At 36.7% G+C, this 16996-nt stretch overlaps 1 protein-coding gene across 4 annotated transcripts in view; it reads left to right on the top strand.

Moving 5' to 3' along the window:
- The first annotated feature begins 8895 nt into the window (after positions 1-8895).
- The window catches only part of trps1 (trichorhinophalangeal syndrome I), a 124560-nt gene continuing 116459 nt past the window's right edge, over positions 8896-16996 (top strand). Inside the window, exons 1-2 of one of the 4 annotated variants that reach the window (XM_055219731.2) lie at positions 8896-9214; positions 13949-14263. In XM_055219731.2, the coding sequence (XP_055075706.2) occupies positions 14251-14263 (13 nt within the window). In that variant the 5' untranslated portion in view covers positions 8896-9214; positions 13949-14250. Of the gene's footprint in view, positions 9215-9316; positions 10005-10036; positions 13482-13540; positions 13730-13948; positions 14264-16996 lie in introns of those variants that run through there. The other 3 variants (XM_055219732.2, XM_055219734.2, XM_055219733.2) reach the window with 3 other exon arrangements.

Below are 16996 nucleotides of genomic sequence, written 5' to 3'. Positions count from 1 at the left end.
AATTAAAAGCCTGCTAATTTTACTTCCATGACTGAAAGAAAACAAAGGTTTTAATACAAAAAATAACAGTTTCAATACAAACGAAAACAACGCAATTTTTTAACATAAATCTTAAAGTGGAGGTCTTTTTCCTCCATTTAGTTTTTTTTATTTACAAATTCCGCCATCTAAATAGGAAATCAGCATAGCGCAACTGGCTTTTAAAGGGGATGAGAGCCGAGACTCTTATTGGTTTATTGAAAGTTACGCCCAAAACACACACATTACTCATTACGAGAATAGGAACAACCCTTTTAGGCTGTGCGCTTGGCGCACAAACCATTTTCCTCGTTGTTAAATTAGCAAAAGTGGCATCGGACACGCCCGTGCACTTAGATTGTTAAAATAGGGCCCATACTGTCAGTGAACATGTCAGTCCCATTAAAATGGCAAGTCCTTGTGTGATTGTTCATGACAGTCAAAATGTTTAGCCATGTTGTCAATATACCAAGTGTACACAATTATGTGTCAGTATTTTCTAAAATGTAAACTGTGGACTGTGTGATTTATATATATATATATATATATATATATATATATATATATATATATATATATATATATATATATATATATATATATATATTACAGTAAAAAATTACTAAATTAGGAATTTTCACTGTACACTGTAAGAAATGTCACATTATCTGTAACTCAAAATTTCAGGACTCACTTGACAGCAATTTATCACTTCAGTTCACATTTACAAAAATATAAAACTACGGAAAACATGCTTACAGTAACATATTAAGACACAAAGGTCAACAATTTTGTATGACATGCCATGTCCATGACATGTCCAAAACAATGAGAATTTGGTTTTATGATGTGCTTTTGTGATGATTTGATGATGTGGAGGTTAAACAAAGTGTTTTGAAAAAATCTGAGAAATGCTCCAAAGCAACTGAGAAAAACTGTAAATATATAATTGACAAATTTCAACCCTGGTTGACAATAAAGCTGTAACATTGCATTGTATTTATAGTATACTCTGTGTGTATTGTATGTAAAATGTATGTATGGACATTTACAAAGTTTGGATTATAATAATTAACAATAATTTATTGAATTTATTGCCAACCATTTTTTCCAAATACACTTAAATTAAAACCTTGCATTCAAGGTATTTATCACTATGTGTGTTCCCTGCATCAAACACAAACACACAATGCTCTACCAACTGAGCTACAGGAACAGCGGAGTGGTGGTTTTGGGCTTTTATTTGAACAATGTTAGACCTAAACAAATGAGTATATGTTTACTTATGTTAGTTCTACAAGCAATATGTTGTTAAGATGTCAGAACTACAAACACTTAAAAATGTATGACTTTGTAACCCAACCGCTCTTCACTCCTCCCATTCCATCTTCATTTAACATAAAAGTCTCCTCTCTTCTCACTCATAAAGAGCAACTAGAGTGGGAAATGGCCCATAATGCTGAGAATTATCAGAGGGCGTATCAGTTGTCCCAGATCACCTCTGTAACTGGGTTACTGTTGGAAAGGGTCCTGCATGGCTGGCCCAGCAGCTACTTGAGACGCCCCTCCGGTTCCCCTCTCGTCTCCATCCTGTACATCAGGCAACTAAGAGCATATTTTCTACATTACCACAAACGTGTGGCTCCGCCGGCGATCGAGATACTCACACAGCGTGATGTGCTGTGATGACCTATGTTAGAAAGTATTCAGCACGGACAGAACGTCATGTTAATGACACAGGCTAAGCACGGGAGCGTCTGGCTAAATTCTGTCCTGATGTGGAGACTGGACTTGATCTCTTTTCTATGTATGTTTTTCCCACCAGGATTTAGGGGAGCTAGTGTCCCACTTTTTACTGTAGTAAATATTACTTATGGTACTTTTAGTTATTTTTAACCTGTTGAAAATTCAAATGCACTGATAAACTATTTAATTATTAAACCAATGTTGAGGAAATTTGTATTGCTCAGTAGTTGATCTTTCAAAGCTTTTTCATTTCATGACTCAAATACTTGATTTTTATAAGTAAACTTCATTGTGTGATGACTAGCCCTGGTCTATTCAACAGACACATAAACAGGAAACAATAATTGAAAGACATTTATTTTCAAGTATGACGACCACCACAGTAGGAAATGACTCAGACCCTCTGCTGCTTTGTCACAGTCAGATGTCATTACTGCCTTCCACCTCTTGGTGTCTCATAATTTATCAGCAGAAAATACAACATACTCATAGCCCAGAAAAAATATCCAATAAGCTTTACCGGATGCATGGTTATTGCAGGCAAACAATCAGATTCAAGACTTCAATAAATGCACATACTGGTTTCTTGTAATTGGCATTGTGCCAAAATCTAATCGACCAATGCTGTCCTTGACTGAATCACACTGGTGACTCTCCGTCTTTTTTGCACTCTCTCTATCATCCTGTTGGTTTTAATTTTCCTGTATGCGGTCTGTGTGCTTAATGTAAATCATAGCCTGAATTACATCGAATCAGTGATAGTTAAAGAAAGAGCAAGATTAATTCACTCCAAACAAATTCCCTGGCTAATGCATTGATTTAATCTGCTGCCGGGTGTGTGAACATGTAATTTATCACAGCTTTTTACATGTGAAGGATGGCGTGTGCATGATAAATGTGTCTGGTTGGATGCTCGCTCACATTTGGGGCTGTCGCACCATTAGCATGGTGGAATATGATGAGTCACCTGCAGCATAACCAGATGATTGTTCTATTGGTAAGCAGGGAAACAAATTCACTGTAAACACATAGCACTTTTTCTTTTGTTTTTCCACTTTCTCACAGGCAGAACAAACAGAGATGCTACTAAAGCAGCAGGTCGACTTTCTACATGCTACAAATGAGGACTTTATTGCTGAACAGGGATGATGGAGGTGTTTGCGAAACCGACAAGGCATATTGGCGAGCAGGGCACACAGAAATAATGACCTGTGATACTGACGACATAGGAGCTTGTTTGAAAAGTGTTTTTGAACTGAATTCTTGTGTAGTGCCCAAGAATATAGCTGCAAACAGCTTTGTGAGAGACATATCATGGATTGAGCATCATTGCATTGAAAAGTGGGAATAAAAAGTGTGTGATGGCCTCTATATGCACCTGTTCAATTTCTCATTAATGCAATTATCTAATCAACCATGGCAGTTGCTTCAATGCATTTAGGGGTGTGGTCCTGGTCAAGACAATCTCCTGAACTCCAAACTGAATGTCAGAATGGGAAAGAAGGGTGATTTAGGCAATTTTGAGCGTGGCATGGTTGTTGGTGCCAGGCAGGCTGGTCTGAGTATTTCACATCTGCTCAGTTACTGGGATTTTTACGCACAACCATTTCTAGGGTTTACAAAAAATTGTGTGAAAAACATCCAGTATGCAGCAGTCCTCTGGAAGAAAATGCCTTGTTGATGCTAGAGGTCAGAGAAGAATGGGCCGACTAATTCAAGCTGATAGAAAAGCAACTTTGACTGAAATAAGCACTCGTTACAACCGAGGTATGCAGCAAAGCATTTGTGAAGCCACAACACGCACAACCTTGAGGCGGATATGGTACAACAGCAGAAGACCCCACCAAGTACCACTCATCTCCACTACAAATAGGAAAAAGAGGCTACAATTTGCACAAGCTCATCAAAATTGGACAGTTGAAGACTAGAAAAATGTTGCCTGGTCTGATGAGTCTCGATTTCTGTTGAGACATTCAGATAGTAGAGTCAGAATTTGGCGTAAACAAAATCAGAACATGGATCCATCATACCTTGTTGCCACTGTGCAGGCTGGTGTTGGTGGTGTAATGGTGTGGGGGATTTTTCCTTAGCACACTTTAGGCCTCTTACTGCCAATTGGGTATCGTTTAAATGCCACGCCCTACATGAGCATTGTTTCTGACCATGTCCATCCCTTTATGACCACCATGTACTCAGCCTCTGATGGCTTCTTCCAGCAGGATAATGCACCATGTCACAAAGCTCGAATCATTTCAAATTGGTTTCTTGAACATGACAATGAGTTCACTGTACTAAAATGGCCCCCACAGTCACCAGATCTCAACCCAATAGAGCATCTTTGGGATGTGGTGGAACGGGAGCTTCGTGCCCTGGATGTGCATCCCACAAATCTCCATCAACTGCAAGATGCTATCTTATCAATATGGGCCAACATTTCTAAAGAATGCTTTTAGCACCTTGTTGGATCAATGCCACGTAGAATTATGGCAGTTCTGAAGGCGAAAGGGGGTCAAAACAGTATTAGTATGGTGTTCCTAATAATCCTTTAGGTGAGTGTGTATATGTGTGTGTATATATATATTCCCAATCAGTTATAAAACTTGATGCTTTTGGTATAAATGTTCTTAGTTCTTCTTTTTGAAGTCATGCTCATCTTATCCCGCGTTGGAATAAACCTTCACTGCACTGTCACTTTTCATCACTTAAAGTGCTGCAGAATCCATTAGTATCCTATATTTTTCTCTGTGCAGCACATGGTGTCTCTCTCTCTCTCTCTCTCTCTCTCTCTCTCTCTCTCTCTCCTTCTCTCTCTGTGTATGTGTGTAAGGAAGGTACCATCTCTTGAAGAAGTATAAAGTTTTTTAAAGAAATAAAAAGATAGGGAGAAACACTTAAAATGCACACTGGAAATGTTAAAAGTCACCTAGGTTTACATCAGAACATCTCTGAGAGGAGAAGCTGGAGTGAAGCCACACAGACCTGCCAGTAATATGGATGGCACTTTAAGATCATGAAGCAGATGCAGTGGGAAGAAAGGCCACGTAAGGGGGAAAGCTTTTTAAAATGAATACTACATGTTGTTTCACTGCTAAATAGGAGGAATAGCGTAGGTACTTATTTCTGCTAATGTTAAATCCAACTTTAAAATACAGGTTTTACGGGGTGATTTGAATGAAGCACAATTTGAAATTCGGCAGGTTTTATTTAATATTTTGCTAAGTCAATAATTTAAAAGCTAGAAGAATTAAGGAGTAATTTCGGTGATAACACTGATAATGATGTTGAAGTCAAAAGCACAAAGTAGACTTGCCTGGCAGGCTGTCAATTTACTGCCTTTGTTAAAGAAACTATAATTATGGTTTAATTCTATAATAGCTTTATAGTCTCTTACAGTAAATTGAACATTGTGAATAAAGCCAGATTCACAAACGAAAATAACACCACTAACTTTAAACAACATATAACAGGCACAGATTAAAGGGGAATTTAAACACGAGGTATGTCCGCAAATAAATCACGGTACAATTATTATCTTATCTCTAAATATTTATACAGTATGTGCAGATCTTTTCTCATTTGGTTCAAAATGTCAATATCAATGTAAAAATGACAGTTTCACGCTTTTACTGCTTATTTTGCAGACTTTTATTTGTGCTTTTACCTCTGAACTTTCCAAATTTTTAGCTATAATGAGTGTTTACATACAGACAGTGAATACTGATCCTTCTGTTTATTTTTTTTCTTTCTCTCACTTGTTTATCTCTGTCTGTCTTGTGCTGACAGAGGGTCTTTGGGGGGTTAATTCTTCCCTTGTATGACTATATCTCCACATGGTTTACTCTCTGTGAAGCTCATTTGAATCAGACCAACTTCACCAATATTTGAAGGACGAATAAAACTTTCAACGCAAATAGGAGCACTTATTCTTCAGACGCTGTGAAAGTGTACTGCTCATCTTCTAGTTTTGTTTTTATGGGAGCAAAGAAAATAAAATAATTATTCATGCTGAAATGTTTTACTCAAGTATAAAATTGTTTTTATTCTGGCCCTCCATGAATCGCTTATTTTGCTCATTGGAGTGAAACAGTTATGTGAAAGGTTCACCTTGAGCTGTTCTTCCAGTTTAAATTTCTCTCTTATTCAGAAGTTACACTTTACGGTTTGCAGTTTCCATTTACGCTCTATGGTTGAACTGAATGTTTAAATTGAAAACTGCTTACTTATGAATCACATTTGCGCCACATATGCAATTTTATCACTGTTAGGAGATGTATTTGGGGATTGTGATGTGAGCACTTGCAAAAATAACACATATATTTCATATTTATTGTATAATGTTTATGTGGGTGATGTTATATCTCAGTGCTAAATGAGTACAAGAGACAATGTTATCCACTTCCTTATACCGAACAAAAAATAAAGTTAAATTAATTAATAAATAAACTTTTTTTATCTGCAGTATATGACAAGAACAAACTTTGTAGGTGTTTTCAAGCAAGTTTATGAAGAAATTCAAATCAATGGCTGAAATTTAAGTATAAAAAAGTATACACTAGTTATTGCTTTACATGGCATAATACCAAAATTTTCTTTTTATTTTCTTTCTTTCAATGTGAGTACAATTAGCTCTAAAATAAACCTAAAATACTAAAGTAATTATGGGTCACTATTACAGTGTACATAAAACAGATGGAAACGTGGATATACAGCCACTTACAGTACAGTATAGTACATTATGTGTGGTACCTTGCAAAAATAAATCAAGCCACTAACCAAATCCATGCACTAAAATTGAGAACTTTCTTCACTTTAGAATGAAATGCGTAAGTCAGTACATTGCCTAAATCATCTTCAGATGTGCCTACTGTTAAACACAGTTGATGACATCATTCTAAAAAGTTATAAATATGGATGAATACAGAGAGTATATTGTGTATGTTTTATTATAAAGCTCATACAGCAGAAGGCATCTGAAAGGACGGCTGTCTTCTAATCTACGCATAAGATGTTCTAAATATGACACATGATGAGTCCGGCTGTTTGCATGGATAGAGGAAAGGCTATACTGCAACAGTATCAAGCTGAGATAGGGGACAGTGTTGGAGCCAACTTATGCAGTATGTAATAAGTCAAGCTGAATGTAACAACCAGGACTAAAAATATTTCAGTGACGCCCACCTTGTGGCATGATATCTGTACAAGAAATAAACAACGTCGACTTCACTTCTCTGGTTTCATCTCCAAGTTACTTCCATCAGTATCTAATAAAGTGGTGAGGGAACACATATAAAGTCCTCAAAATATGTATTTTTAGTCTGAATTAAGTTAAACTGTTTGCCAGCATGCTCTGGTACTGTTCTTCTCAATTAGATTAGACAATAATTTTTATGATATCCATATTGGTTGAACATATATGTTGTGCATGCTTTTTTAATATACAGACACTGTATGAATCTGTCGTCATGTGTTGTAAGCCTACTGCTGTAAGCATGAAAGAGATCAGAAAGAGTTTCTATATGCTCTCTTCATATAATATTATCATCCTGTCATGTTGTTATCTCCATGAAAAAAAATAAAATCTTAATAATCAAAGCGTGTTTGTTTACTGGTTATAATTTTAAGCATATTAAAGTGAAACTTATTTTAATATTTTTTACACGGTAAATAAAATTACAAAAAAGGTGTAAATAAAAAAAAAATGTGCAAACTGGAGAAAAAATATATATACATTCTCACCTCTAAATTAGTTTTTTTATTAATTTAATACATTTAATATTTGTGTTGAGGAAACAACATTACAAAAATAAAAATAAATTAATAATAATAATAATAATAATAATAATAATAATCACTACAACATAACCCCAACAAATGTTAATTATTCATTTTAATTTTGATTAAATAACTCTATTCCCAGGACTCACACATGAACTTTCCCAGAATTCAGTACTCCACACAAATCAAGAATGTCATCCATTATCTATAAATATTTTAATAATATTACAACGTTATAAACCCTGTGCAATTAATAAGTCTTTAAAAATTACATTTTCTATACAGATGTTGTGATCACAAATTCAGTAGGGAAAAAAATCAACTGTAAAACTGTAACCAAAACTTGATGTACTAAATACATTTTAATAACGTTTAAATAAAATACTGTAAAAGCAATAATGATTTAGCATCACTTGTATACATCACTCCTAGGTTTGTTTTGTGTTTTCTTTAGTATTTGTGTGTGTTTGACAACAAGTGGTTGGTTCATCTTGAACTTGTTATTGTGGACAGGACTTGTAATTATGGACTGTTGAACTTATGTTTTATGGTTTGTCATGAAAACAGAGGCACATTTTAAATGCAGAGTTAGATGCTGTCGGTAAAAGTAAAATACCTAGACCGCATACGAACAGTTAAAATATATAATCTTTTTTATTTTTTATTTACATACAGTATACATACAATAAAAAGTTATTTTTACTTCAGTTATGTTATGGCTTTTTATGTTCACAAAGATTAAAAATAAAAGAATATAGATTTTATTATAATCACACAGTACACATTTAACCTATAGGATAGTTAAAACATGTTTTATTTTAAATAAAAAATTATGAATAAGTAAATCAATTCAGTTCTGTAACTAGTCATATATTAAGGTAAAATATTTTATGTAGTTTCTCAGTATGAAGTTCTTAAAAAGCAGCATTCATAACAAATACACATAAATCAGCAAAGTGCTATTTTAAATGATTTTAGGATGTCACACCAGAGGACATGTCAGGTTCCCAAAAGTATTTCACGTCAACCACCATCAATGTTGTCAAAAACATAGTGTGTTTTGCTAATAATTGCATGCTGAAATTACATCCTGTCAGTAAATGTTCCCATGCCAGTGGGTTTCATTTCACTTATTTGCTTTCAGTTCTTCTGGATTCTTTAGTAGTACTTTTACGATTTGTGGTGGTTCATTTAACTTACAAAAAGAGCAATATTCTCACCTATAATGTGGAGACGACTCATCTCCAGCAGAAGTCTATGGAGAAAGTGCACGGTGGTGCTCGAGCTTTTTAGCGGTCACTGTCCCTTTAAGAGAGCGCGCTCTAGGGTGGCGCTTTCCTCCGCAAGGGCTTCTTGATATTAATAGTGTTGGTGTCTTGAAACTGACGTAATGGTTGGAGTCTGAGGTCCTGACAAGCGATAACATTTCTGATAAAGAACTGAGATCACTGCAAAATCCAACCTCCTTTTTTCTACCCCAGACTCAGGCGTTTTTACTATTAAACACAGTCACCCAAGATTTCACGTGTACAGGAGCAATTCGCAATCTTACATCCCTGTAAAAAAGAAATAATTCCCCGAGATCAACAAACAAACAACACAAAGACGGTTCATGGCTCACGCCAAAGCTCCACCATCTTTCAGACTGCAAAGACTATTGCAATTTAATCAACAGGTAAGGAGAAAGCGAATCAATGAGCATTGCGATCACGAGAGATGTGTATTTTAGCTGTAGTTCCTGAATGCTGATGGCTTTTAAGGGGTGAATGTTATGTAATGTTGAGAAGGGATTTGATGAATCAGTTGAGCGCTACTTTGCAATGAAAACAAGAGCCGGGCTCCTCGGATTTCGCCGTGGCATTTGGGTTTTGAGACGAAATTGGAAATTGAAATTGTTAGCTCCCAGTAGTGGGGTCACGTTCAGAGACGGTGGAGGAAAAACACGAGGTTTATCGGATGACTTTTTCCTTCCCATTTACGCTAAAGCATTTTCGCACCGTGTTGCAATACATTTTGCGCAAGCTAATATCCAGAATGTAGAAATGTCGTTTTTTCATTGAAGCTGTGAAATCTGTAATACGGCGGATTGTATCGCGTTTGCTTGCATTGTTTATGGGAAGCCTTGTTGTGGCAGAGGTAGCTATGCGGGTCATAACTAAAGTTACACAAAGTTTCATTAGTGTGTAGGCTACTGTTTTTGCGTAAATGATGCTTAAAGCTGTACGTCGCTTTCCACACAAACTTCGAAAACTTTCCGTAACTGATGTGCGATAAGAAAGCGCGTAGGCATGGCAACGCGCTGAACGTTACACTTCATTTTCCACATACAAAGAGTCGCGGGTTGTTTACATGTTAGTTTGCAGACTTTAAAGGGGTTTTTATCGCTATTTTGCGGTTTTATTCGAAGGCAGGTAGCGAAAAGATTTAATCGCTTGAACGTTTCGTCGAGGCGATGGAGACTTGCAGTAAGTTTCTGAGGAAAAGTTTTTGAATAGCGGTAAAGAGTTTATTCTGACATTACGAATGTCTCTTTTTTATTTGGGTGAATATTTGAGTGTTGTTTATTAAACAAACGGTATAAGTTAAACTGTATGTTTGTTTTAACCAACTGTTTGGAAAACTTTCGCACTTGTGTGTGTGTGTGTGTGTGTTTGTGGGGGCTGTAGTTCACAAAGTTTCTCGTGGCGTGACCAAAGTGGCATGAAGGAGCTTATCACTTTCCTAAAACTTTCAAACAGAATGTCAAGGAATTAAAATGATTGTATTTATATTATCCTCTAAAATATAGACCTTTTGTGAATAAATGTGTATTAATTTTACTTCTATTAAAAATCCTGCTTTCTCTCAAATTTTATGCACATTATATTTTAACTTTCCTTTTTTAAATACAACTTTCTTTAACAAAATTTGCAAGGTTTATGGGAAACAATAGGAATACACAACTTATGTATGTGTCTATTTACAAAGTTATATATTTGTGTTAATATTATATGCAACACGACTGACATTTGAGTGACACTGTAAAGTGTTTGTATTTGGAGTTGTTGCCGGTTATTGCAAAGTTGTGCGTCTGTGGTAAGGTTGCCAGTTAATTTGGTTTTACAATCACTTTCACATTAGTGTGTCATTAGTAAGTTTAAGTGGGTGGAAACAAGTCTTTATCTTTAAAACTATCAGATAAAAATCACCCACACTTCACTCAAATGTGCGGTACTGAGGCGTAACCTGTATCTGATTGTTGTGATACAAAATCCCATGTTGGTTCCAGTAGATGAGTTACACTGTTTCCTGTAAACTCTGAAACCTGCCACACTCGGGCAGTCTGGAAATGATATGCTCTCTCTCTCTCTCTGTTTCCCTCTCTCTCTCTCTCTCTGAAAGCATTCGTTCTTGTCGGTAAAAGTTTCTTAATGACAAAGCCCGTGCAAGAAAATGCGGCTCATCATTTAGAGAACAGAACAGAAACTCACAACTGTAAACAGAGTTTCAGATACAGTCAACAGAGAATGTCAGCTTTATCATTGTTAGGTTTCGGCAGTCATAATTGCATAAATGTCTATTTGTCTCATTTTTTGAGATATGGAGTTTAAATCATTTTTTTTGTGCAACAATTTGTAATTATACATACATAACACACATACATGACATTGGAAAAAACAAAATCTCCTTGGAATATTATTATTTAATTCCTTGTGCATTGCAAAAAATTCATTCTAGCACTCCATTCAGCAGTTTACTAGATTCAGTCCGAAAACAGAAGAATAAGATCCACATGAGTTGTCTGATAAGGCGCGTTTGAAGTGATTGAAAAGCTTGAGGTGTATTTGAAATGTAAATGACTCCACATCTGTGAGCTCTTTGGAGAGAAGCAATAGATCAGCGCTGTATAGTCAAGAACTTTACGGCTGACAAATGAATTTGGGCCTCGGTGGAGGGAGAAAGCAGCAGTGGGGGTCTTCCATTTGTTCTTCGTGGCTTCTGAGTTTGCACAACTTCTTTTGGGCTAACTTCTTGGCGCATTGAGATTTGCCACTTGTGTCGCAGATTCATGTGGTGTTGAATAAGAAACACGTAGAGAAAATAAATTGTAGAGGACTTTTAGTGACTGAGATAGAGAATGGATCAAGCTAGAATACTAAATGGAAGTTTTTGCTTGCAAAACTGCTACGAGACATTTTAAACCTTTTCCTTTCGTGTTTGAAACATGATTATTTTGCTTTTTGATTGCTGCTGTGTACGTTTTTATTGCTTCAAAGTAAAAAAGAAAAAAACTAAATGTAGAAGTTCCATGTGGAAATGAAAATACAGCATTTAAAGTGTTTTTACAAAGTGACATGGTAAAGACTTATTTGGATATGAATTTTTAACTTTGATCAAATTACAGAGTAGTTTTGTTTTCCTATGTGTGCATGCAATAGATTTCGTATCTCCGTAGCTGGTTTTATTTTTAAATGACACATGAATTGCTTTATAGAAATTCCTTTTTGTTTTTTGGTGAAGAGACTCTCACTAGCGGTTAGAAAGATGGAGACAAGAAACTTCATTTTTTTCGCAAACGCCTGAAGAAATGCCAGTGTTTATAAAGAGACAGGCCTTAATAATTGGTAGCCATAAAAACTTTTTTTATCACGTATTGCTATTTTTTCCTTCATATTTTCAAGATTTATAAAGGCGCAGTTTATAGAGGTTGCACTTTGTCTCGTGTGCTTTTCATTTTAGTTTTTGAGGGGACTGAATGATCTGAATGTCACTTCGGATGTGTAGTGTAGTTAATGTATTCTACCACACGAAAGCATTGTCATTGTTTTCCAGGACATACTTACCCCAAAAGGGGCATTTTAGGGTAAGAGGTTAGTCACCTGGGGTTGCAGTATTAACCTACTATTAAGTGCTTTGAATTTATGCATTTGATTTATTTATTTTATTTACTTGTCTTTTGGGAATAAAACACAAAGACTTTTAAACTGTTGTGTCATTGCAAGCTCTTAAATCCTGTAATGCAATACAGCTTCTATTTGTCTTTTTCATTTTATATTTTTCAATACGTAATTTTTTAATAACTTTCAAATCTTGATCTGCACAAGCAGCGACTGTAGAGTCTATTTAACATCTCCTACAGATAAGCAAAGGTTTAGGTTACAACTCTGACTCTGTCAAAGCAGTTTGACATCACTTGTTAGGCTAATTATGTGGCATGTAATATTTTAGTGGTTAGCATACATCTGGTAAAGTTTGGTGGTGACTGAAAACTCTCTGTCTTCCCAGTAGAGGGATACTGTAGGTTGCACTACAAGAAATGATAAAAGTTCCCCCTAAATTTTCATTCTTACTCATTAGAGGAATAAAAACCTAATATTTTGGTTGTGTATGAATGTGAATGATTAAACTTTTGTAGGTCGAACGTGTTAAGATTGAGTGTGGTTATCGTTTACAGTTAGCCATCCCTTTTAGGTTAGCTTTTGATATGTCCTGGCTATTTTGAGCCTACATTAGCAAACCACTATGTTATTTTCTGAAACAACATCAACAACACTCATGTCTTGTCAGCCTGAAAGCTCCATCCTTATTCGTGCTGTCCTTCATTTGCTACTCCTTGAAACTTTCTGAAAGTTTCCTTTTAAATCCTCTAGCAGTTGCCCACTTCCTATCCTCCTCGCTCCGACGTGCCCAGTTTAGTCCGTCCGCCAGTCCTCCTTCGAGCTCCTTGCGCCGGCCCCTTTGGAACTTTGATGAGTCAGTTTAGCCTTCTTTTCTTTCTTTTCCTTTCTATCGTGGTGTGTGTTCTCTTACCTCGCAAACAGGTTTTCGTTTTTCTTTATTTGTCTATTTTTTTCCTTTTCACCTCATGGTGGTTGAACGTTCTCCATCTGTGTGGTCTGGAGGCTGGTGCAATTGACTATTGCTAACCTGAGACAGGTCGGACAGAATGGGTCGAAGAAAAGGTTTGTGGAGGGGGAGGGGTTATGGAGAAGGGGGGCTTTTCCTTGAGAATGTTTGTTTTCCTGTTTCCAATTTGGTCGGCCGGAGGGCCTGTACTGTCAGAGCTCCCATTCATGAAACCTGTTGTTAGACTGCCTGAGAACATGACAAGATTTCTCTCTGCTCTTTTTATGTCTATTTGTGGTGTCCATGTTGCTGTCACGGCATATGAGTTTTTTCAAAGATTCCAGATCTAATGGTAGATCTAGTGGTAATGACTATTTATTTTCCTCTTATTGCTTGATTTCTATTTTTATGAACTGGTTTGTTTGGTTGTCTTAAAACATCTTTTATTATTTTCTGCTGATGTTTGCTCGATTGTTCTTGGGTTTTCATTTTTTTAATATCTGTCTTAAAAAGTAAATGCTAAGTCTTAAACAGTCTTAAACTTTTTAATCGCTAACTGAACTGTGCTTTCGTTTGGTTGCAGTGATCACAAAAAGCTGTGTGGTGTGGTCACCCCTCGCACCCAGGATCATCTGCACCTGTGAGGTCTTCTGAGAAGAGGAAGTACAGGACGGCACGTTTCATAAACGGCACGCATGAAGACAAGACAACGCAAGTAAACTCTGTGAACGCGGCAGGAGAAAATGGAATGATTCCCAGGTCAGAATGGATGTGGAATAAAGGATACCTCAAAGGAAAAGGGCTCCTCAGGGAAGCAACTTTGGATACTCTGTCAGCTGTTATCTGCCTCTCTGTTGGAACTGAGTGTGATAATGCTATAACCCAATGCTTAACAGAGGTACGTATATGTGTGATTGTTTTCTAAAAATGCAGGGATTATTTACATTGTGTTTTTCATTCGGACGCAAGCTAGTGTAGTACGTCTGCTAAACTAGTATGTGTGATTAACTTTGCTCGTGTGAAATGGTTCCTTTGAGATGGTTTCAGGTTTTGACGGTGTTGTGTTAGGGCGATTTAGCATTTTAAAACGTTATTTATGGTAACTTTTAACCCACTCTTCCTGTAGTTCTGAGCAGTTATCTGGACCGCTAGATAGCTCAAGCTGTTAACTCGCTTTGATCTTCGGTAAGGCCGTCATCCCCTGCTTTGCCGTTTATTACGTGGAACAGTAGAATTTACTGACTTTCTTTTCCTCTACTTTTTTCTACTATTTGTGGTTTTCTCTGGGGTAATAAGATAGGCCACACATGCAGTCGTATTTTTGTACTCTGTGGGGCTTTTTCAAGCTATACATTTGTGGACCAGGTGATAGCGTGGTCTGGTATTCCTCTCTGACACAGTGATTCCAGAATGCTGGACTTGACACATTTATTTCTCTGATGCCTGTTAAAATTTATTGATATGGATGTCATTTATAAATCATGCTATTATATATTTTGTTAATATAACACTCGTATTATTGTTAGTTGGCCCTCAAAATCATAAGTAAAACTAAAACATTTGGCCTATTTAAAAATGCATGACTTTTTGATATGTTTACCTTATGTATGTTCTCTTGGTAATTTATATAAATACATCTAAAATTCTCGTAATCATTGTGCAGCGAACTGCGCAAACATTATGTGTTTAAAATTTTTCCAACACTCCATTGCATTCACTTCTATGCGGTTTTAAATGGTTTGCCGACTTGCCCTGTAATCCATGATTTTCAGTCTTTAGTCTTGAGCCATAATGCAACGGCATTGAATGCAGAAATCCAATAATCTGGACTTCGGAGAATGACTGCATTCTTTGTGGCCTGTGTTGTGAGCGGTAGTTGTTTCTAAATGAGGTAATGTGAGAGTGTGTCTCAGCTGAGTGTTTTCTCCTGTGTAGAAATATATAATAAATGACCTGTAACAAGCAGTGATTAAGGATCCTGCCTCTGTGTACACTGCCACACTGGAGGTTTCTCTCCTGTGCCCTCTCGTTTCAGCAGATTTGCGTAATGTTAAACATATGCCGTCTTCTCCAGTCTGGATTCCAGGGGAAAACCTGCTTGTGTGAACTCACACCGCACGGGGACTGCAAATTGTTCTCGGGCTTGATGGTTTTCGGTAGGTCTTGTAGGCTCAGACGGGGAGGGTGAGACTGAATGGCAAGATTAACCCCACAGATCCTTCGCTTAGAACTCCGACACAGGCTTGTGGGTCAGGGGTCATCTGAGATCCCTGAGTGCTAATATAGGGGTCCAGGGGCCCGTGATGGGGCCTGCTGCTGAGTTGTATAGCATTTGTTCCTCTGGTTAAATTAGTTTTTTTTTTTACAATTTATCAGAACATTTTTTATATTTTTATTGGTCAAAATAGGTATAAAGAATTGAGTGGACATTATTTGAGTAGTAAATGCATTGTGGTATTTATGCAGACAGTGTTATAATTTTTCTTTTCTATTTATTCATTAAAACTATGCAGTATGTATTGGGATGCTGAACTTTATTGCGTAAATATTTACGCAGCAGTTTTAACATTAGTTTAGTCTTTTCTATGACTTTATTCCGCTTATTTAGCTTAAATACGCTCTTGTTTGCATTGGACTGTTCCATTCCTTAAAGACCGCAAATTTAGACATATTCACCCCCGTTTTGCTAAATATTTCTTTTTAAATGTATGTGCTTTAAAACAGTGTGTACAGCCCAGACTAAACCCATAAATGTAAATTCATGAGTTATTTAGGCCTGCTGATGGCTCTTCTTCGCTATGATTTAGTTATATTGCGCATTAGGCAGCTTAAGGTGTGCATGAAAATGAGATAAAAATATATTTTCAAAACAATGACTTGCCGATCTTTAATTGCATTTAAACATACAAAATCTATATAGGTTATGTTATGCGGTTTATAATGCCTTTTTTTGGGTACAAACATGGATTTATGCTGTAAGTTAGGGCTTATGCTTATTAGTTGTACCTTGCTTTGTATAATTTTCTTGAGTTATAGTGGGGAAATTTGAGCAGTCTGCATAGTTCTCCAGTAGGTGCCTGCGTGATATATGGCGTGCCAGCTTGCCGAAGAAGGCAGGCGGCCAAATGTTTTCATAATGTTCATTTAAAAGTCAGATCATTCGGGCTGCACCGTTTCTTCGGTTTGCAGGGTATATAGAAAGCTTTCACCAGTTGACGCAGCGATACTTTAATCAGCCGTACTATGCTTAAACTTCCAGTTTCTTTCTTTTGCTAATCCTGCTGTTGTTGCATTTGAGGGATCACAAAGAAAAACACTCGTTTTTTGCAGGTGTGAGCACATTTTGGAACTTTCCATATACGTGTAATAAGTTCGTTGATTTGGTCTTTTTTTGGAATTAGTGTGTGATCGTAAACCAGTTGCAGACAGCAATGGAGGTCCACATCTGTATGTGTTTCAGGCCTGCTAAATAAACAGCCAAACCCCTGTGGACTGAGAGGTGAGCGCGCTTAATGAGACTCCTGCTCGTTCCATAGTTTGACTGCCTGTAAGAATACGGTAAGCCGAGTTATCACAGACTTTTGACGCAAAACGGCGGTAATGAGTAGAGGCCGAGGTGAAGAGAGTAGCG

The sequence above is a fragment of the Misgurnus anguillicaudatus genome, chromosome 20 (assembly GCF_027580225.2).
Source record: "Misgurnus anguillicaudatus chromosome 20, ASM2758022v2, whole genome shotgun sequence".
In the NCBI taxonomy this organism is placed as follows: domain Eukaryota; kingdom Metazoa; phylum Chordata; class Actinopteri; order Cypriniformes; family Cobitidae; genus Misgurnus; species Misgurnus anguillicaudatus.
Note: the sequence above shows the minus strand (reverse complement) of the source record. Positions and strands in the feature narration are given on the sequence as shown.